The 21,450-nt window shown below is 47.8% G+C and overlaps 1 protein-coding gene across 3 annotated transcripts in view; it reads left to right on the top strand.

Moving 5' to 3' along the window:
* Positions 1-21,450, top strand: part of Slc47a1 (solute carrier family 47 member 1) — a 53,581-nt gene that overhangs the window by 23,026 nt on the left and 9,105 nt on the right. For 2 of the 3 annotated variants that reach the window (XM_087572890.1, NM_001014118.2), the window contains 13 exon segments: positions 50-151; positions 1,680-1,748; positions 3,291-3,439; positions 4,244-4,286; positions 5,806-5,850; positions 10,448-10,545; positions 10,801-10,898; positions 10,981-11,094; positions 11,167-11,234; positions 13,883-13,991; positions 14,112-14,187; positions 20,654-20,723; positions 20,990-21,122. In XM_087572890.1, coding sequence (XP_087429016.1) covers positions 65-151; positions 1,680-1,748; positions 3,291-3,439; positions 4,244-4,286; positions 5,806-5,850; positions 10,448-10,545; positions 10,801-10,898; positions 10,981-11,094; positions 11,167-11,234; positions 13,883-13,991; positions 14,112-14,187; positions 20,654-20,723; positions 20,990-21,122 — 1,159 coding nt within the window. In that variant the 5' untranslated portion in view covers positions 50-64. 3 annotated transcript variants of the gene reach the window in all.

Here is a 21,450-nt window from a genome sequence, read left to right as displayed (position 1 = left end):
GCTGTGGTGGTCCAGTCTCATCTTGACCCCTGCTCTCCTCTCTTTCCAGTTCTTGGCCCAGCTCATGATGTTCTTAATCAGTTTCATAAGTTCAGTGTTCTGTGGCCACTTGGGCAAGCTGGAGCTGGACGCCGTCACACTGGCAATTGCGGTATGTATGGGAGATTCTCCGCAAAGGCTCATCAAACTGTTCTGTGCCACTTGCTGCCGTGACACATGACAATAGCCCAGTGCTTGAATCATGCTTCCTGTTCCCTTACAGCGCTGGAGGTCAGAAGTCTGAAACAGGCTGCACTGGGCTAAAGTCAGGGTGCCAACGGGGCTGCAGCCTTAGGACTTATGCTCTTGGGGTGATGTTGCAGACTCCCAGGCCTAGTGAGTTAGATGAGGCCATCAGTGGAGGGCATCCCTGCAGTTACCATAACATCTACTGTGTGATCCCTGGAGCTCAGGGTTTGAGAATGGGAAAAGGGAGGTGTATAGATGCCTTGAAATTTGCCACGTTTAGGAGGTGCCACATTACCCACATTCCAGCATTTCCAACCCATTTCCAGTATTTCCCAGTCTGGAAATGGGATGGAAGGGTAGGATTTAGATCCAACCCTGAAATTGGCGGGTCAAACTCTCTCTTTGTGGTGGGTGCAATCCTCAAAGACAAGGAGATAGGCCAGGGATTGGTAACTGGTAATCTCTGCCAGGGATTGGCAACCGGCCATGCAAAGTCAAGAGCCCCATCAACTTATTTGGTTTAAGTTAGTCATGGGTTTCTTTAGACGTGGACTCTGGCTCTTTATGGAGTATATTCTTGTTCTCCTTATCCCTCCTTAACCTGACCCATCCCTACTTGTTTGGTCTGTAGGCAAACCCTCTACCACTGAGCAATACCCCAATTCCTTAGTTGAATCTGAGGTAATATGGACGTACATACAGTTAAGCCTCAGGCATGTTTCTACTGAGGTCTTGTGATAGGATAGCCCTTTCAGCAGGCTGGGCTCAGCTTTGTCCCAGTGAACCTTGCTACAGATTCAGTGAGGTAGCTGCACGAGACTCCTCAGGCTACTTCCTGATTCCAGTGAAGGCAAGTGCACAGACAAGGTCTCCAGCGGGCACTGTTCCTCACTATGCATTTGCTTCTGTGTCCTTCATGGGATCCAAGGGCTTGGCCAGGCCACACCGGTGAGACATTTATCTGAAATGTAGGATCGGAGTGTCTTGAGTTTTGCTGTGCATTTTAGAGTATTTGCACACTTTTTTTTTTTTTAACAAGTTGAACACACCCAATCTGAAACTCCAAAATCCAAACCGCGCCAGAACCTGAGGGTCTGTATTTCGTTACATCAATGCTAAACGTTTCAGGCTTGTGGGCATTTTGGATTGTGGAGTTTGGATGAGAGTTGCTCAACTGGTCCTTAGTCTCAGGTGAGTAGACGCCTCCAAACCGCTTCTGTGGTGCACTGTGTTCAGTTAGAAGTTGCTCTGGTGTTGAAGTGCAAAACAGCCAAGACTTTAGAAAGGCTGTGCTACTACTCACTGTGGCCTGGGTTTTTTGGTGTCCCTCTTTGAGCTTTGGCATGTCGTTCTAGCGGATCAAAGGGGTCTGAGCAGGTGCTCTCAGAGGGGGGCTGCTCTACAGGAACAGAGAATGGGCCGTCTTTAATTCACTCTCTGTTCTCTCCTAGGTTATCAATGTCACAGGCATTTCAGTGGGACATGGCCTATCTTCTGCTTGTGACACCCTCATCTCCCAGGTAAACGGCAGTGACTTGTATTCTCAGGGACTCCAGACATCTTTCCTTTGGTGTAGATGAAGGAACTCACTGTGAGAGGGAGGGTCACATGCACACACAGATGAGGAACTCAGAGCAGGAATTCCTCACCACCCTTTGCCAGCCATAGATGGTTCTCACTGCTAATGCGAAGTACAGCGGGGGTTCCTTCAAAGCGTTGTTTTGACCAGCAGTAGTGGCATACACCTTTAATTCCAGCACTCAGGAGGCAGAGACACATGGATCTCTGTGAGTTTGAGGCCAGCCTGGTCTACAAAGCAAATTCCAGGACAGCCAGGATTGTTACACAGAGAGGTCCTGTCTCAACCACCCACCCACCCACCCACCCAAACACACACACACACACACACACACACACACACACACACACACACACACACAAAAGTGTTGTTTCGCATGACTGCCTCATCTCACTTTTGACCAAACAGGGACCTGTGTAAAAGTCCCTCCTATAACTTTCATGTTGGAGTTTGTTGTAGTCCTGGCATCTGAAACTGGGTCTGCTTCATGGTTATCTGGAGGGCTTGCCAAAGTGCAGGTTGCTTGGGCCTACCCAGGGCTATTGGTGAATGTTTAACGTCCTCCAGAGGGCTGGTATTCCGTCTTGCATACAGATGTTCTCTGACTATGATGGGTTACATCTGGATAGATCCATCCTAGATGGGAAATGCTCTAAGTTGAAAACGCATTGGCTCTCCCTCACCTAGCAGACATCCAAGCTCAGCAGCATGGGACACACCTTGGTCTCCTTGTGATCCATAGTTGAGCGGGAGCTGTGGCTTCTGGGCCACCCAGAACCGAACGAGAGGATCACACCCCTCTCACTAGCCTGGGGAAGGATCCAAAGTAAAACCTCAAGGTTGGTTTCTACAGTGTGTACATTTCTTTGTACCAGCTTGGAGTGGAAAAGTTAAGCCACCTTATGCAGTCCCACTGGTGTCTGTTCCCCTCCATAGCTGGTTTGAGAACTCCCCCAGAGGCGTTACTGGACAGAAAGCTGAGAGACTCCGGCACCTTCTGGCTTTTGTGAGTTGGTAGGAGCTGGTGCCCCACAGGTGTGGCCATTGGCCTAGTTCCTGCTTTAGTAGGTTTGGAATCAGGCCCAAGAATCTGCATTTCTTTTTTTTTGGTTCTTTTTTTTCGGAGCTGGGGACCGAACCCAGGGCCTTGTGCTTCCTAGGTAAGCGCTCTACCACTGAGCTAAATCCCCAGCCCCTAAGAATCTGCATTTCTAACAAGCTCCCAGACAATGCAAATCTGACAGCATACTAGAGCCCCAGGTACCTTTAACATGACATTGCTACTATCCTGGGCTAGCCATGAGTAGCATACATTTGTGATGCTCGGCAGTGCACAAGCCCAACTCTCAATTGGCCACACGATCTTTTTCTAGAGTGAATGGCCAAGCCACCTGCTTCCTTATGAGGCACGATCGAAGGGTTCTGGGGGTCAGCTGGAGTGTACCACTTCTGTTTAATGGGGTTGTTTGCCTGAATTCTCCAGACATACGGGAGCCAGAACTTGAAGCATGTAGGGGTTATCCTGCAGAGGGGGACACTCATCCTGCTCCTCTGCTGCTTCCCATGCTGGGCACTCTTCATCAACACCGAGCAAATTCTGCTGCTCTTCAGACAGGACCCGGATGTATCCAGGTAAGGCAAGGTGGTGGGCAAAGCATCATCTCTGTAGAAAGATCATCTAGCCATACTGAGTCTCCGGGTGACAGAGGCCAGGGTCTCACTCCAAGGTGAGCTTAAGTTGATCTTGGCTGACCCTTCACAGGCATTGATACCTTGTATATCTGCCTTGTGAGACCTGGAATCTCTCTCATTACTGGCTTCCAGGATCCAGAGTTTTGAGTGAAATTGCATTCACAAACATCTTCCCGGTGGGATGGCAGTCTGTGGATTGTAAATGCTTAGTGATTTCTGACCACAGTTGGAATTAAAATAATCTTGGCACTACAGATAATTTCTCCAGGCCTCTAGTCTCCAAATCCCCAGATTCTTGACTGGTAGAGGTGAGGCCTGGGCATTAGCAACTTTCCAATCTTCCATGTATAAGACCCACTGGCTTAACTGATTAAGATCTTTGGAAAGTACTTGGCCCCCGACAGTAGCTCTGAGCCCACAGGCATTTTCACTCTCTGAAGGCATGCCAGAATATCTCATCAGGTAGAGGGGCTTAGGAACCAGGAAAGCTGAGAAATAGCTTGTAGTGCCTTAGGCAGCCCCCATAGCCAGGGACTGTCCAGCTGCTGTGTGAGGCTCCGAATCCCTGCCACAGATCTAAGATTGGAAGAAGCAGGAAGGCGATCCGGGCAAGATGATGGATATAGTTCTGTATTTGCTCCAATAGCTGATATCCACTTATTTAGGGGGAATCAAGAATGTACTCGCAGTTCTTCCTGAGGGAGGTGGCCTCTGTCCTCACTGTCACTCTTCTCTATTGTACAGGCTCACCCAGACTTACGTCATGGTCTTCATTCCAGCACTCCCTGTGAGTTTGCATGGGGTCAGAGACTCCATTCCTTGGTCCTTGGGTGAAAAGTGACTGGGATGTCATGAGCTCCATCTGACATAGTTCTCACACGCGACATTGGCTCATCACAGACATGTGCTCTTAATTATGTTCCCTAAAGACACACCAGCATTTATCTTCCCTAAAACAAACAAACAGAAACTCTAGGATGGGAGATATTGCCTTGACTTCTTGTACTTGGAGTATCCCTGGGGCAGCCAGCAGCCAGGTCCAGAATGTTTCTTTTAAGGGGTAAAGTCTTGTCCATCTCAGAACCTCCGAGAGCATCGCTTCGACCTTTAGACAGTAGTGCGTGATCACATGATCTGCAAGAGCGTGTTAATGTTTAATACCAATCTGTAGGTGGTCAATGAACAGTCAAAGCCAAGTTTATTGAATTGGATAGAGGGGCTGGTTATTGGCTGGGACTGATACAGACTGGAGGATCAAACAGCGGAAATTTGCTTCCTCACAATTCTGAAGGCTGGAAGTTCCAAGATTGCTGTGTGAACCTCAGTGGCTTCCCCGTGGCCTCTGTTCTTAGATCGCAGGTTTTCCATTTCTGTCCCATGTAACATGGTTGTCTCTTCTTGTAAACACACCAATCCTACTGGATTAGAGCCCCACCCCAGTGTCTTCATTTTGATTTAATCACCCTCTAAATCCAGTTACATATGGGGATAGGCTTCTGTGTGTGTGAATTTGAGGGATACAGTCTGCCGTAATGGTGGCTATTGGCCCTCATCATTGAAATTGCACTTCTTAGTTCATCATAAAATGTTTCATTTTGTTTTTGATCTTTACATTGGTGGGGATGGAGCCCAGTCCCTTGCATGAGTCCTCCAGCCCTATCCCATAAAACCACATAAATATGACATCTTTTCATTATCCCAGCAAATAAGATGATAGCCGGGCTACACTAGGATGTCAGTGTATGTTCAAGGAGACAATACCTCTTTTTGCTATACAGGGATGCACTTCTTTTATTGCTGGGACAAAATATCCAAGAGAAGCAACTTAGACAAGGACTTACTTTTAGCTCACAGTCCCGTGATGGTGTGATTGGCTCCTATTATTGATCCCAGAAGCTCAAGGAAGCTTGCATATAGCCCAATGGCCCACCAGAAAGCTAGAGTTCAGGTTTGCAGTGGGACCAGGCAGAACCCATGGCCCTGTATTTCCTAGATAAGGCCCCATGTCCCAAAGGTTTCACGACTTCCCTGGAACAGCCCCACTGCCTGAGGCCCACACACGTGGACACATGAACCTGTAGGAGATATTTCATATTCAATCTAGGGCTAGAACGTCTAGCATTGTGTTTATTTATATAGAAGTTGCGTGAAGCCCCTAGAGCAGATACTACCTGTTCCAGGCTTTGATGAGGCTTTGTGGCATGAAGGACAGCCAGGGTGGCCGGGGGACAAGCCTGCCACAGCACCCAGATCTCTGATGTATGGCCAGGCTACAGAACTAACCCTGCCCTTTTGTTCTCTTGTAGGCAGCCTTTCTTTATACGTTACAAGTTAAATACTTGCTCAACCAGGTAATGTGGGCTGCCCTCTTTCCTTTAAGGGACTGATAGAATCAGGGAGAGCAGGGTGGAGGGAATTGGCCTGCTGAGAGCCACTGAAAGAGGCTTTGGGGGTCGCACACCTAGGGTTTTTCTGTGGGGAGGTTTCTTAAGTGACATCGAGGAGTGAATGAAGCATTGTTTTTGGCTCTGAAAATTTGTACCTAGTTCCCACTCGGAAATATTGCCATTGGCGCTGTGAGGGCTAGCATGTCTGTGTTCTTTGGCTCTGCACTGGTGGGGCAAGCCTGTCTGCTGTCTACAGGGCTGTGGGTCAGAGTTGCTTGGCTGGGTCTAGGGAGTCCACACCTCTTCTCAGTTCGTCTGAAGGCCGCTACTTTCTGGGGGCAGTGGGTGTAAAAGCTCAAATTGTATTGAAAACAGAGAACAGTCAAGACTGTATCCATGGCAAGTAGCGATGGTCGGAGGTCCTAGGGAGGGGAGCCCTGACCTGGTGCGGGTGGACTTATGAGATCAGCATATGATATAGGACTATGGACTTCCTTCTAGAAAAACCGAGGTAACAGAGAGCTGGGTCACACATTCCTGTCACACAGGCAAGCTTTCTCTAGTGTGTGTAACAGGGAGGCATGGATGAGGGTAGAAAGAGGCAGGGATGGTCCCTATTTACTGGACACTTAAGTGGATCACTTAAGGTATCATCCTTTATCGTGGCTAGAGCTAAGAGCTTGAACTAGTTGAACACAGATGGTGGGAACTACACTTCTTTTTTTTTTTTTTTTTTTTTTTTCCGGAGCTGAGGACCGAACCCAGGGCCTTGCGCTTCCTAGGTAAGCGCTCTACCACTGAGCTAAATCCCCAGCCCCTGGGAACTGCACTTCTAACTGTTCTCCAGGGTGTCTTTTCTCCGTCCATGCCCTTGTATGAACCAAGTACAGACTGCAACTTGTCACATGTCAACATGTCAAGCTCCTGCTTGTCTTTCTGTCTCTCACCAGTCTTCTGACCTTTTATCGCATGGATGGAGGAGGGACAGAGAGTGTGACCATGACACTCTCTAGTAGCTGAGGCTGAGGGAAGGACCTGTAATTAGAGAATTGTAGCGGAGAGGGGCTGACACTGGGACCTGAATTATGGTGGGCTGGTGGGGCTCTGGAGTCTTCCCAGACAGCAAGTGTCAGACACCAGTCCCCAGGCAGGAGTGCTGGGTGTAATCAGGCTGCTACAGCTGAGAAGACACAGCTCACAATGGCCCGAGAGGAGCTGGCTGGCTGGCTGGTCTGCTAGTGAAGCATGGTATATCTACTGGGCATTGGGTTGATAGAAAGCAAACCAATTTGTGGTTCAAAGATGAGAGTTGTGAAAATGGTGGGCTGACAGTGGTCTAATATGAGGAGAGAGCTGCCTAGAAGGAGCAGGACACACAGTGATGGGTAAGCTCTGTAGACCGGGAGGGCAGCAGGCTTTGGGAGAGGCAGGAGTGTTTTAGCACAAGCGTACTCTTTCTTTGGGGGAACACGCTCCTCTGGAAGAGGGCAAAGGTTAGGAAGGGAACAGAGGAAAGACAGGAAACACGGAGATCTGCAGGCACCGACTGAGAGGACCTTGGCAAGGAAGGGGACAGCTCCGGACTTCCTTTGGCCTCCTTGAGAAAAGCAACTGCTTGCTGCACATCTCCAGTTGTCATCTATGTCTGCAGGGCTCCTGTACCCATCTCAGAACTAGCTGCCTTGAGACAGCGGGAGCATGTCGTACATGTGACCTCATCTTGGCCTGCTGCCTCCTCCACACTCTATACCTGGTGGCCTCTGTCCTTTCTCCCTCCCTCTACTCTGTTCGTCTCAGGCTATTGTCTCTGTGGCTTTGTCCTTCAAGTCCTTTGGGTCCTGCCTGTCACTTTCTTTCTGTTGAAAGTTATCTATCTGTCTGTCTATCTATCTATCTATCTATCTATCTATCTATCTATCTATCTATCTATTTTTGCGCGCGTGCGCGCGTGTGTGTGTGTGTGTGTGTGTGTGTGTGCGTGCGCACGTAGGTCAGAGGACAATTTGTGGGAGTCAGTTTTCTCCTTCCACCATGTGGGTCCTAGGATTGAACGCAGGTCATTAGACAAGGCAGCATGCACCATTACCTAATGAACCATCATTAGGTAATTTCCTAATGGGCTTCTTAATTCGCTTCTTGTCACTTCAGTAGCATCTTTTTTCTTTTTTCTTTTTTTTCCGGAGCTGGGGACAGTAGCATCTTATTTACCAGGCTCCTTACTGTCTGCTTACCCTGAGCCCCTCAAAATGCAGTCTGACTGCTTTTCCACACTCGAGATGTAAGCTGATTACAGACTCCCTTACAGGAAAGTCACCAGGAGCTCATTCCCCCAATGAACATAGCGCTCACGTGAACTGTCACACTTTAGTCTTGGTCCTGTCCGCTGGAGAGAGCCAGAGACAAAGCTGCAGTCGAGTTTCATTCATTTACTCATGCAGCGAGGGCTCCATGGTGTTGGGTCTCACCAGACCAGGAGGAGGTGTGAAGAAGCCACGAGTAATGGTGCCTGCCTATAATCCTGGCATTTAGAACACAGAGGCAGGGGGATTATGAGTTCAAATCCAACCTGGGCTATATAGTGAAGTCCTGCCTTATAAAAGTAGTTTACAGATGGTTATGACCAGTTAAAATTTAAAGAAAGTCTTGGTTTGCAGGCCTAGAGCACAGCAAGACCCTACGTAATGGGTAGGGTGTGAGGGTCTCTCCGTTTGGAGAGGTAGTTGTATGCAGATCTCTCTCTCTCTCTCTCTCTCTCCTCTCTCTCTCTCTCTTTCTCTCTCTCCCTCCCTCCCTCTCTCTCTCTCTCTCTCTCTCTCTCTCTCTCTCTCTCTCTCTCTCTCTCTCTCTCTATCGTGCTAGGGATGGGAGTCAGGTCCAGGTCCTTGGGCATGTGAGGCAAGCATCATTTTATAAACTGAGCTATACCCACAGCCCAGGTGATGTTGATCTTCTAGGCCAGAGTAGACGATTCTCATATCAGGATCTCAGTGAGAGAGCAGCATCTAAAGAAGTAGGGGCTGGGGGTTGGGGATTTAGCTCAGTGGTACAACGCTTGCCTAGGAAGCGTAAGGCCCTGGGTTCGGTCCCCAGCTCCGAAAAAAAGAACCAAAAAAAAAAAAAAAAAAAAAGAAGAAGTAGGGGCTGATGCCACTGTGGAGAAGCAAGGCTGTCACCCCCCTTCCATGGGCACCCACCATTCCTGGGCTTCACCCTCCTGATGTGTGTGAGGGCAGGCTATGATGTCCTTAGTCCAATGTAATTTTAAGACAATGCCCTAAATATTATTTTGCTTTTTCTACTTACTTTTCTTCCTCGCAGTGCTGGAGGTATAGCCTAGGGTCTTGTTGCTCAGAGCAGGTGCTCTACCACAAAGAAAGGCCCCATTTCCTCTAAGATTTTTTTTTGCATTGTTTGTTTTGTTTTCTATTTGGAGACAATATGTTCTAGTTATTCTCAATTGTGATGGAACCCGGATCAAAACCAAGCTAGAGGAGCAAAGGATTATTTCTGGCTTATAAGCTCCAATCACAGTAATCATTGAGGGAAGTCAGTGGAACTCAGGCAGAAGCAGAGTAGGAACCAGAAGGAGCAGTGCTTAGCAGTTGCTCTCAAGTCTTACTCAGCCTGCTTCCTTAGACAACCCAGGACCATGTGGCTGGAGCGGCTCTGTCCACAGTGGGCTGGCCCCTCATGCCAGCCATCAATCAAGAAAATACTCCACAGCCGCACCCATAGGTCGGTAAGATGGGTGCTTCAGCTGAGGTTCCTTCCCAGATGACTCCAGTTTGTGTTAAGTTGACAAAGAAGTAAAAATAAAAGAAATAAAAATAAAAAAATTAACCAGAACACAAAGTTCCCCTGTCTAGCTCAGGATGACTTTGAACTCAAGATTTTCTGTCACCACAGGCCCCAGCTCTCCCTTGCCTGTATGTCTGTGCACCATTGGTGGGGCTGGTGCCAGCAGAGGCCAGAAGTGGGCATTGGATCCCTGTAATGGAAGTTACAGATGGTTATGAGCTGCCATGTGGGTGCTGGGAACCTAATCTGAGTCTTCTGGAAAGCAGCCAGTGTTTATTATAACTGCTGAGCCTTCTCTCCAGCCCCTCCTCTGTTTCTTAATGTGAGGCAGGAGGTGGGTTTTTTTTTTTCCTATTCCTTCTTCTTGGAGTCTACTATGAAAGAGCCCATGGTCCATTTCAGGAGGAAATACAGTTTCACAAGATCTTTGATCCATACTCTGAATCCCAGTCTTGGTGGAGAGAGTATCATTTACCTCCAGCCTCTTGCAAGTGCCGTCGTCCAGCTTGCTAATCCTGCCACTCCTGCACACAGCAGAGGATGTCTGCTTCTCTTCCCTCTCCACTGCCTTCTCACCAACTACCCACTGGAGGCCAGAGCTCTCCCTCACCTTTACTCACAGCAAAGAGGAGGGCTGAGAAGGGGAGGGGAGAGTGGGAAGGTCGGAGGCGCAGGGTGGTACCCTCAGTTGGCTGCTCCTGTTCTGCCCAAGCCCCTTGGAGCATCCACATGTAAAGGTATCTCTCATGTCTCCTTGTTCCAGGGCATCGTTCTGCCTCAGGTTATAACGGGCATCGCTGCTAACCTTGTCAACGCCCTGGCCAACTATCTGTTTCTCCATCAGCTACATCTTGGGGTGATGTGAGTCCAGTTTCCTCCTGGGCTGGGGGAGGGGGGCTGCATTAGACTATTACAGGGAAAGCGAGGGTAGTTTAGCTGGTGTGGGTGTGGCCTTCTGGAAAGTGCCGTCAGAGTGAAGGAAATACTTCCCTAAATGAAGTAACCCCACGGCCTGTGGTGGAGGACGGTAGTGTGAGGGGTACATGGTTTCCCAACTCCCTCTGCCAGGGTGGAGAGGATGGAACAGTATTTACCCACAGCTACTGGTTTTCCCAGGGGTTCAGCGTTGGCCAATACCATCTCCCAGTTTGCTCTGGCCATCTTCCTGTTCCTCTACATTCTCTGGAGAAAACTACATCATGCCACCTGGGGAGGTAAAGCCCATCTTTTGACCTTTTGGCTGTGGCTTCTGCCTGAGGGTCAGACATGTTGGAAACCCATCTGTTGTACCTGCAGGATGGTCCTGGGAGTGTCTGCAGGACTGGGCCTCCTTCCTGCAACTGGCTATCCCCAGCATGCTCATGCTGTGCATAGAGTGGTGGGCCTATGAGGTTGGCAGCTTCCTGAGTGGTACGTATGCAGATGGATGATGGGTGGGGACCTTCTGGCTGGGGCAAGGCATCAGCTGACCATCTTTACCAGGTATCCTTGGCATGGTGGAGTTGGGAGCCCAGTCCATCACCTATGAATTGGCTATCATTGTATACATGGTAAGTGCTCAGGCCCCCATGGTAAAGAGGACCTGTTTTCTATCCTGAGATGCTGTCCGAGATGGTTCTTGACATAAAATGTTATCCTGGAGCTGGGACTGGAGATATGGACATGTAATCTCAGCTGGGTAGCGAGAAGCAAGAGAGTCACAAGTTCAAGACTAGACTGCGTTAAGGTGTAAGATAGTTTCCCAGGGTAAAGAATAAAAAGGGTGGGGATAGCTCAGTGCTGCAGCATTTGCCTCGTCCTCATGAGGCCTTGGGCTTGATCTTTGCTCCACTTCCGCAAAAAGTCCTCTAGGAGCCAGGGAGGTCCTTTATGTCCAGTCTGGTCAGGTATCCCTGTAAGCGGAAGGAGGAGTGGGATCTGCTAATTCTGTGTTTCCACACAGTCAGAATCTTTCCCTTTGCCCCAGTGTCCTGGGAGTGGAGTGGTATGAAATGGAGAGCTGGTCGCCAAGGTCGGATGTGTGCTGGTTCTACCTCTGAACACTCTGTGCCCGCTGCATAGCAGTTTTCTCTGGGGATGCTCGGAAGAATGGGAAGCAGGGACTTGGATGGATATGTCTGCACCATGCTCACAGAGGCTCTGCTGGCTGTAGTTAAGGGGCACTGCCTGAGCGTTTGCCCATCAGTGGAGGAATGGGTGGGCCAAGTATAGAGGAGATTCTGAATACATGGTAGAGGCTTCCCTGTCACTTTGTTTCACAGAAAGCTTCGACCTGAAATTCTGAAGTTCTGTCTTCTACAGCATGCGCCTCTTGAGACAGAAAGCTAAAGAAGGGACAGAGGTAGCCGGCTGTAGGAGAGAAAGCCCAGCACGCTTGAGACTCATTCCCAGGACAATGCAAAATATTTTTTTAATGGATAAAAGGGGGTATTCAAGTATGGAGAAGGACTCAGATAGCTGACATTTTACCATCTGTTGTTTATATTTAAAATATACAGAGTATATGCACTTTCTTGTTTTTTTTTTTTTTTTTTTTTTTTTTTTTTTGTGGCAGTGTTGGGGATCCAAGCGTGATAGGTCAGTGCTCACGTCTACTTCTTGGGGGCATATATTTTTGTTTTTGCTGTTTGTGGAGGACGTTCTCAACCTGTACCTCACATTTATGTATCTCATATTTTAATTAAGTGTATTTGTCAATGAGCCCATTACCTTTTTTTTTCCTTTTTTTTTCTCGGAGCTGGGGACCGAACCCAGGGCCTTGTGCTTGCTAGGCAAGCGCTCTACCACTGAGCTAAATCCCCAACCCCGAGCCCATTATCTTTAAGTTAGTCTCTTACTGCCCAGTATTTAAATTCATAATATTTCAATAAGATCAGCATCACCTCAGAATACCTCCTAGGACAAATATCTTTATGTGATTTCCTGACCTTTTGATCTTTAAGATAAATTATATATATGCACTTTTTGCGTATCTTGTTCTCTGCTCTCCACGGGCTCAGAAGAGTACACTCACATTTCTCTCCAGTTAAAAGGATATAAACCTCCTCTACAGGACATGGCATCACGTTTATGGGCTCCCTGTCTGTTTACCATTACTTGTTCTAATATGGTGTCAGTAACTTTCCCCCTTGGCATAAAGGAGACATGTCTTGTTAAAGTCCTTTAATCATTAATGCCCTTTAATTGGGAATAGAACCTTGGCCTTTCTTTTTCTCTCTTGACTGAGACATTTCCCCCGGAAGCGTTATAGCCGTTTCATTCTAAGTTCATCTAGACTTGTGGAGGGAATTCTATAAGACATGATGGCATGTCCTTTTCAGGACACCATACTAGGACATACATAATATGGATTAACTAAAAAGCAGACAGCCTTCTTCTTGTCTCTCCCTCTGTGTGGAGAAGCTGTTGGTTGGAAAATCTGCTTGCCCCTGTAGTGACCTTGAAGGTGGGGCGCTAATCTCCCACTCTGTCCATGTTTCTTAATCTGTGTATTAGATTTTCTTTAACCCTTCTCTTAGTTATCTTGACCTCTAAGGCAGCTCAAATAAGTGATTAACTTAAAAATGATTATTAGTGACTCAAGAGGTAAATGTGCAGATATTAATGGAAAAATTTAATGAATATTGGCTACTACCCTAGAGGCACAACAGTCTTGGCAGTGGCTGTGTGAGCACTGTAATGTCTCCATTACTAGAATCTTTGCACAGATAGAATGAAACATCAGAGGTTCAGTAATTAGCGTGGTGTCACATGGGTAATAAGTATGGACGGAGGTGTCAGAATGTGGATCCAGGGATCCTGACTTCAGAGCCCCATCCTACCTACAAGGCAATGTCTCCTCCTGGTATTTTCTTTAGTAACTTTTTCTTCTTTGTAAACCGAAACTCTCTGTCTTTCAGAGCAGGTACCAGAGTGGACTCTGGTCAGCCTATTCTGCATTCTGGTCCCCTCTATCCCCAAGGACAAATGGGGTCCTCCCTTCCATGGTAGAGGTTGAAAACTCTGCAGAAAAGCCTAATTTGTTCTGAAAATCTTAACTGGGAGATATAGGTTCTTTAACGGCCTGGAGTAAGCCAAAGAGATGTTGTGAAGTGTCTTCAGGGCCCATAGGACCATGTTTTGCCAGTGGGGTGTAAGTCACAGGCTATGATGTCTGTGGCATCTCAATGTACAGTTTTACTGTTTTCTTTCATTTCAGATCCCTGCAGGCTTCAGTGTGGCTGCCAATGTCCGGGTGGGAAATGCGTTGGGTGCAGGAAACATTGACCAGGCCAAGAAGTCTTCAGCAATTTCCTTGATAGTCACAGGTACCTGGACCCTCTGCAAAGGTTCCTGGTGCACACAGGCTGTGCATGGGGGCAACCTGCCTCCCCCTTTCTGTGACCTCCCCATTCACTGTGACACTTCTTCTGATCCTTTATCTTCAGAGCTCTTTGCTGTGACCTTCTGTGTCCTGCTGCTGGGCTGTAAGGATCTCGTGGGCTACATTTTCACCACTGACTGGTGAGTGCTGGCATTCTCTTGACATGTGGGATCTCTGATAAAGAAATAGATTGAGTGGATCTCATCACGATGGGCAGCCCTCTAGAAGAGATGCGCCTTGGAGAGGTGCTCTGAGTCATTTGCAAGGTCAGAAACCTCTCTGATATTACCTGAGAAGGACTTGATTACTGAGATAAGAGAAATAATTTATAATCTGTATCTCAAGTTAATGGGAGTTGGTGGTGGCGTGATAGCTATGAATCTTTAAAAATTGCTTTAAATTACATTTAGTGCGTGTGTGTGTGTGTGACAGTGTGTGTGTGTGTGTGTGTGTGTGAGAGAGAGAGAGAGAGAGAGAGAGAGAGATCAGAAGATAACTTGCAGGAGGAAATTCTCTCCTTCCATGTGGGTTCTAAGGACTGAACTCAGGTCATCAGAGTTGAGCCATCTCCCCAGCCCTCATGGCTGTTTTACTTTTGTTTTTGTTTTGTTCTAAGTCTTTCTCATACTATTGGTTACATTTGCAGACAGAGTCTGCATGGGTGGTTTAGTGGTAGAATTCTTGCCTGCAGGTTGTTGGACATCCTAAGCCCCTAATTTAAGAAAAAGAAATGCTTTCAAGTCTGAAACTATTTTAGCACCACCAGCATACTACAGACAAGAGGTACATTTGCCAGTTCAGTATTAACAGTATGAATAGAATAAAATAAATTAAAATAGATTGACAGTAGCCAAGTGCTGATATAGCTCTGCGAAGTGCTGTAGCTCAGAGCTCCCAAGAGCTTTAAGATGCTAACCAAGAGCTGCCCCCTGGTTGAAAGCAAGGATTGGGTCTGAGCTGTGTTATGGCTCTGCACATATCCAGGGCAACAGCTCCGTGGGGGCACTGAGTGCTCTTGAAATCTAGGGGCTTAAAACTGTTGTGGGAGCAGTCAGGTTCTCATCTGCAGCGTGGAGTTGGAGTCTCGAAGGCTGAGGGAAGAACAAGTCCCCTCTGCCTACAGTTGCAGGTGGAGTCCTGGAGGCTAGCTCACCTGAGCTCCCTGCCAAGGAAGCCACATGTCCTGGGGGTGTGTCTCAGGTGAGTGTGTCTCAGTGAATCCTAAAAGCACTTGTCTCTTTCTGCTCCACTGAATTCCAATGCCCCCTGTACTGAAAACCCAAATGTATAGGCTGAGACTGGCCAAATGTTGGTATGGAAGTAGGCTCAACAATGGGACCGATTGAATAAGAGTGGTCTAACCTGGAGAGGAGGGGAAGACCCCAGAACCTGCCAAAAGTTGCTGGAGTTCACAAGCAGATGTGTAGGTCTGTCTCCATTGATACTTGTTGAAACATTTCGACCATTTCCAAAGCTCCCAAAGGACCCCGACGCCTGACACTACCATTCAGCCTGGATTTTTTTTTCTTCTGCAGCAGCTGCTGCACCAAACAATTATTAGCAGTTAGCTTTCAGGTTTGAGCCTGCTGGCTGCAGAAGACTATTTGATGGCTGCTGGAAAGCTCAGGGGTAGGGGCAAGTACCCCCGATAACATGTGCAAAAGATGTCACCTTTGTGTATAGACTTATGTCTCCTCCCCGAGATATGCCATAACATCTATATGAATATTCCAACATCTCAATATTTTTGGGGTCTAATGTACGTCGGCCTCAGGGAATGGATCGGGATGCTTATCCTGGTGGCTGGAGTCACGTTGGTATCTCAGATCTGTCAAACCGCCCAGTGTTTAGAGTTTTAGAGTATGTTTGGCATATAGACAAATGTTAAACATCTCATCAGTGAGCTGTGTTAGATATCATGGCATTGAGCCGAAGGTTGACGAGACGAACAAATCCACTCTGTCCTCCGTAGGGATCTTGTCCTCCTAAAGGAGGCTGGCTTGGATGCTGTCGCTGTATAGAAATGCCGTAGAGGCCCTCCTCATTGTGGGATAACTTTATTAGCAACCACAGATTGCAAACCGGCCTTTTTCTTTGTGGATCCAAAAAGCTACTGGGTCAGATACAGCTGCCCCAGTTCCTCCCTCATCTGCTTCTCTTTTGAAGGGTAGGCTGGCAGTTTCTCAGCCCCAGACCATCTTTTATAAGATTTCTCACCTCAGGGTGGGTGAGGAAGGCCACCACAAATAGGTCTCACAGTTTTTTCTTTCTCAAAGGATGGGCATGGAGTCAGATTGGAGGTTGGGCCAGGTTCAGATGGAAGAGAGACTTCCTGTGCCTCCCATGTGAATTCTGTGAAGGCTGGTATACTGTGGACTTTAGGTTGGGCTGGTATACTGTGGACTTTAGGTTGGGCTGGTATACTGTGGACTTTAGGTTGGGCTGGTATACTGTGGACTTTAGGTTGGGCTGGTATACTGTGACTTTAGGTTGGTGTGGGCCGCGTGCCCCAGGTTGGCCTGGAGACCTCCAAATAGAGGAGGAGATGGCCAAGCAGACGCTGGGTCTGTACTGCCCACTCAGGGGCCGTTAAAGTAGATGAGCAGGAGTCCTGGGTGTAAAGTCTTTGCAGAAAGAGCTGGAACGATCGCCCAGGCGCTGGAGAGGAGAGTCATGCTACTGTACACCCCGGCCAGAGTGGGGTCAACCTGGGGATTGTCTTTGGAATGGTCTTCAGCCAGATGACCTCGGCTTAGTTTCAGGAACTAGGGTTAGGCCTCACCCCCTGCTGGAGGAGTAGGCAGAGAAAGCTAACAGGAAGCCTCGGGTTTTGCACGAAGGAGAGGACCTGGAGCAGGCCCAGGAGAAAGAGCCAAGGGAGGAAAGGTCTGAGAGCTTCATGTTCTTGCGGTTCGTGAAGCTCGCCCTACAGCAGACCACTGTTAAGGCTTGACCAGGAAAGGATGCAGTCCAGGGAGGTTCTGTAACTTTTACCAGAAGGGCAAGCCATCCAGCATTGGCTGTTTCCAATGAGAGGAGCTTAAGGCTACAGAGTCCCCTTTCTTAGGGGATCCTGCATCCTTCCCTCTGCTCCCTGGATCCTACTTTGGTACCCCAGGCTCCAGGCGCCCTGACTTCACTACACTCAACTTCTGCCACTGCTCTGGACTCTCCCATACATTCAAACTGAGGTGCATTCCCTGCCCAGGGATCCAGGCAGAGAAAGGAGAGAAGGCAGGGGGAGAGCCTGCAGTGTGCGCTGCCAGCAGACAAGTTAGGCTTTTTATTTACTGGGGAGTGATTGCAAGCACAAAAGGTCAGACTAAGAACTGTGGGAGGAGGAGGTTGGCAGGAAGCTCAGTGATGTTCTTGATTCTGATCCTATGTCGCTGATTTTATTCTCAAGTAAAGAACCCTGGGACACATTAAAAAATGCATTTAGGGGCCGGGGAGATAACTTAGCATTTAAGAGCACTGGCTGCTCTTCAGAGGCCTTAGGAGTTCCCAGTAGCAATAGCTCATAACCACGTGTAACTCCAATTCCAGGGGATCTGATGTTCTTTTCTGGCCCCCAAAGGCACACCAGTTACACATGTGGTGCACAGACATACATTCAGGCAACACCCACACATATAAAATAATAATGAACAAATTTTAAAAAGCAATCTAATTGTTATATTTTCATCTGTGTTTATGATATACTTTGATCACATTCACTCCCCACGCCCCTAAACCTTTAATCATTTAGAGTGTTCTCTCTGCACTTGAAAAGTTTGCTGTGGCACACAGCGTGTCCTGCTATACCCACAGCAGCTCCGTGACATGGCCGCACCACATCCCTCAATCCTAGTGTTCGCTCTCTCGTGTTTGCTTTTACTTCATGTCTTTTGTTTATCAGACCCTAGGAGCAGTAGGCTGCAACAGACAAAAACAGATATATAATCCCTTCCTCCCTCCCTCCCTCCCTCCCTCCCTCCCTCCCTCCCTCCCTACCTCCTTCTTCTCTCTCTCTGTCTCTCTCTGTCTCTCTCTGTCTCTGTCTCTGTCTCTCTCTCTCTCTCTCTCTCTCTCTCTCTCTCTCTCTCTCTCTGTCTCTCTCGTCTAAGTGGCAGGCTAAACCATCTAGGTTTGTGTGACCTCCTTCTGTGATGTTCACTCAGTGCCATCACTATGTGATTGATGTGATTGGATAATTGGATAAGACACTTCTCAAAATATGTCCCTGTCATTCAGTGGGCATGACCAAACTGGCAGAGTAAGTGAAACAGAAGAAATCCTAGCTCAGCTAATCACCATGGAGAACACAAAGAAAGGGGTGAACCAAATCTATCTGCAGGTGGACACACCCCAGGCTCTATTTATCTACCTTGTCCCCCTCTGCCTCCAGCCACAGCCAAGGACATCGTCCAAGTGACAGCTCTGTAACTCTCACCAGAAGGGCATTTTGAAACGAGTTTCCTTTATTTCTCATAAGGAAATCACTTTATTTAGATCTTCAGTTTTTTCCCTAGGGTAAAGTTTGCAGCAGACAGACAGACTACCAAAACAACTAAACCTGATTGTTTTAAAAAACCTTAAGAGATTAATTCTCACAAACTTTTTTTGCAAGGAAAATGAAAACCTAGAAGAACACAGCCAGGCGAGTGGCCTGTGCCTATAATTTCCCTAGTCAAGAGACTGAGGCAGGAGAATAACAGGTTTGAGGTCAGCTCAGTGTCAATAAAAAGAACAAAACAAAGACAACGAAAACACAGAAGATAAAATCTCTGTAAATATCGACCCCATAAAAACTGGAGCTCTAAATATAGTGACAAACAAGGGAAACTTGTTTTAAAATGCCAAAAAGGCTCTGATTCCAGAAGACTTCAAGGGAAAACGTTTTCAAGCCATTAGAATAGAGGTAGCTGTGATGTTTAGATTTCCAAGCACGAAGAGGAAACACCTGCATTTCTTATGAAGCAAATGTGTCCAGGTAGCACCCAGACCTGACAGTTTGCACACACACAAAGAAAACCTGACCATTCTCAGTCAGCAAAACCGATTCAAAAGCCCACATTAGGGCTGGAGATTCAGCTCAGTGCCTTCTAAACTGGAAGCTCTGGGTTTGACCCTTAGTACTACAAAACTGAGTTAATTATCTATTTGAAAGTCCAAGTGTGGGGCTCAGTGGGAGAGCATGCATTTAGTGTGTGCCTATAAGGTTTTGCTTCCATTTGTGGTATCACTACTCCCCATGGCCCCCAAAATAGGAAAGAAAGAAATTAACACTCAAGATGAAATCACAGTAGACGGGATTGGGGAGCATCACACGGAGAGCACATTTCCGTGGACTAGAAGAGAGAATGTCATCTGTAGGCAGAACAAGCCAGAGTGAGTGCCACAGAGGAGGGCACATGAGAGGCAGGGGGGAGTCTCCTCAGATTCCTTTGTATTGGCTTCTATTTTCATAAACATCAGACAAGCACAGGAGTGGCAAGATTTGTTATCTGTGGAGACGGGGCAGACATGCAGGAGCCTGAGAGACGGTGGTCATCAGACTTGTGTGCCTATCCCTCTCATTCAAAGCTCATTTTAACAAACAACGGTGTTCCTGGACCGGCTTGAGGGAAGGAAGAGACCCTCCATTCCGTGCTCGATTCATTATTCATTCATTCTGCAAATATCTTCTGCCAGACCTCTCTCTCTCTCTCTCTCTCTCTCTCTCTCTCTCTCTCTGCACTCTGCAATCAGTGCCCCCAAGGGTGTCTCTCCTAGTTTTATTTTTCTTCTCAGTCAGAATCCTGTAGCGTTAAGAGCAGATCCCATGTCCAGCAGTGAGAACCCTGGGATACATTTGGGACATTTACTCTTACCAGATTTGGTTGAGTGGGAAGAAGTTATAGTTCAATGGTGTCGGGACCAAACACAGCCTCACGCATGCGAGACGGATGCTCTGGGCTGAGACACACTCCATGCAGAGCACACATGAGCATCCACCCTGTAATACATCATCCAGACAGCTTCCAAGACCTGGCTCAGAAATTGGGTTAAAAGGAGGGTGGGCATGTGATCTAAATGTTGTTTTAGGTGGGAAAATGGGAATTAGAGCATATCACTGGTTTTTATGAATTACATGTTTTAAGTGGATTGCTTGTTATTTTGTTCCCTAAAAGCTATGAGATATATTAGAACATTGGTTTCTGACGTGGGTCATACAATGGTAGGTTTGTCCCCACTTGGGCTGCTGGGTGCTATGAATATACCAGGGCATCTGGACAAAGAGCCCAAGGCTTGTTGAGCGAGGGTACACATGGGGTCTCCTCTCCTGGGATTCATGGCCTCTGATTCTCGTGTCTTTTTTATTTTGCTTTTTTGTGGGTGTGGATGTTTGCCTGCATGTGTGTCTGTGTGCCACATGCATGTCTGAGACATGCCATGGAAGCCAGAAGAGGTTCTTGGATCCCCTGGAACTGCAGTCCCTGGTAGTTATAAGCTGCCACGTGGGGCTAGGAATTGAACCTTGGTCCTCTGCAAGAACATGTGCTCTTAACCAGCCCTGGTTAACCATGTTATCTCTCCAGCCCTTCCTCTCTCACTAATCACCATGTGCTTTGTTTCCTGACACAGGGATATTGTGGCCTTGGTGGCTCAAGTGGTCCCCATTTACGCTGTGTCCCACCTCTTTGAAGCTCTTGCCGTGAGTACCAAGCTCAATTCCCCCAAACACCTTCATGGTCTGCGTAAGCTATTTCTTCTGATGATGATGCATTTCACGTGGGAAGGGAGGCTAGAGTGGTCAAGAGGGGCTGCTGTTGATAGGGAGCAGCAGGGTCGCTTCTGCAAAGTGTCATCACAGAATCTTGTTCAAGTCTGAGGACCACAGAGAGGTGTTCTATGTTTGGGAGGTGGGGGTCTTTAGAAGCCCCAGATGTGTTTACGCTGATGGATGTCACCTGCCCACAGTGTACCTGTGGTGGCGTTCTGAGGGGCACTGGAAACCAGAAGGTTGGAGCCATCGTTAATGCCATCGGCTATTATGTCATCGGCCTCCCCATCGGGATCTCACTGATGTTCGTTGCCAAGCTGGGAGTGATTGGTAAGCCTCATTGTGGGAAGGCAGGCCAGCCAGCTGCCCACAGGCCCAGGGATGATGGCCAAGCACATGGAAACTTCGCTCTGCTTCCCATACTCCTCCTGTACAGTGTCAGAGTGAGAGTGCACACAGTGGATGAGAAGTGGCTATGATCCCAGAGCTGCCTGGCCACTCCCCTCTTGCTCATGTGTCAGCATGGGAACACAGTAAAGGGTCTTTCTAGTCTCCTCCTTCTTAGTCAGCCAGTCCTTAGTCATCAGACTTAACGTCCAGGACCTCTGAAGTACTGGCAAACATCTTGTATGTAGCTCTTGCTCTATTCCTTTAACAA

Source organism: Rattus norvegicus, chromosome 10 (genome assembly GCF_021556685.1).
Source record: "Rattus norvegicus strain SHRSP/BbbUtx chromosome 10, alternate assembly SHRSP_T2T, whole genome shotgun sequence".
NCBI lineage: Eukaryota > Metazoa > Chordata > Mammalia > Rodentia > Muridae > Rattus > Rattus norvegicus.
Note: the sequence above shows the minus strand (reverse complement) of the source record. Positions and strands in the feature narration are given on the sequence as shown.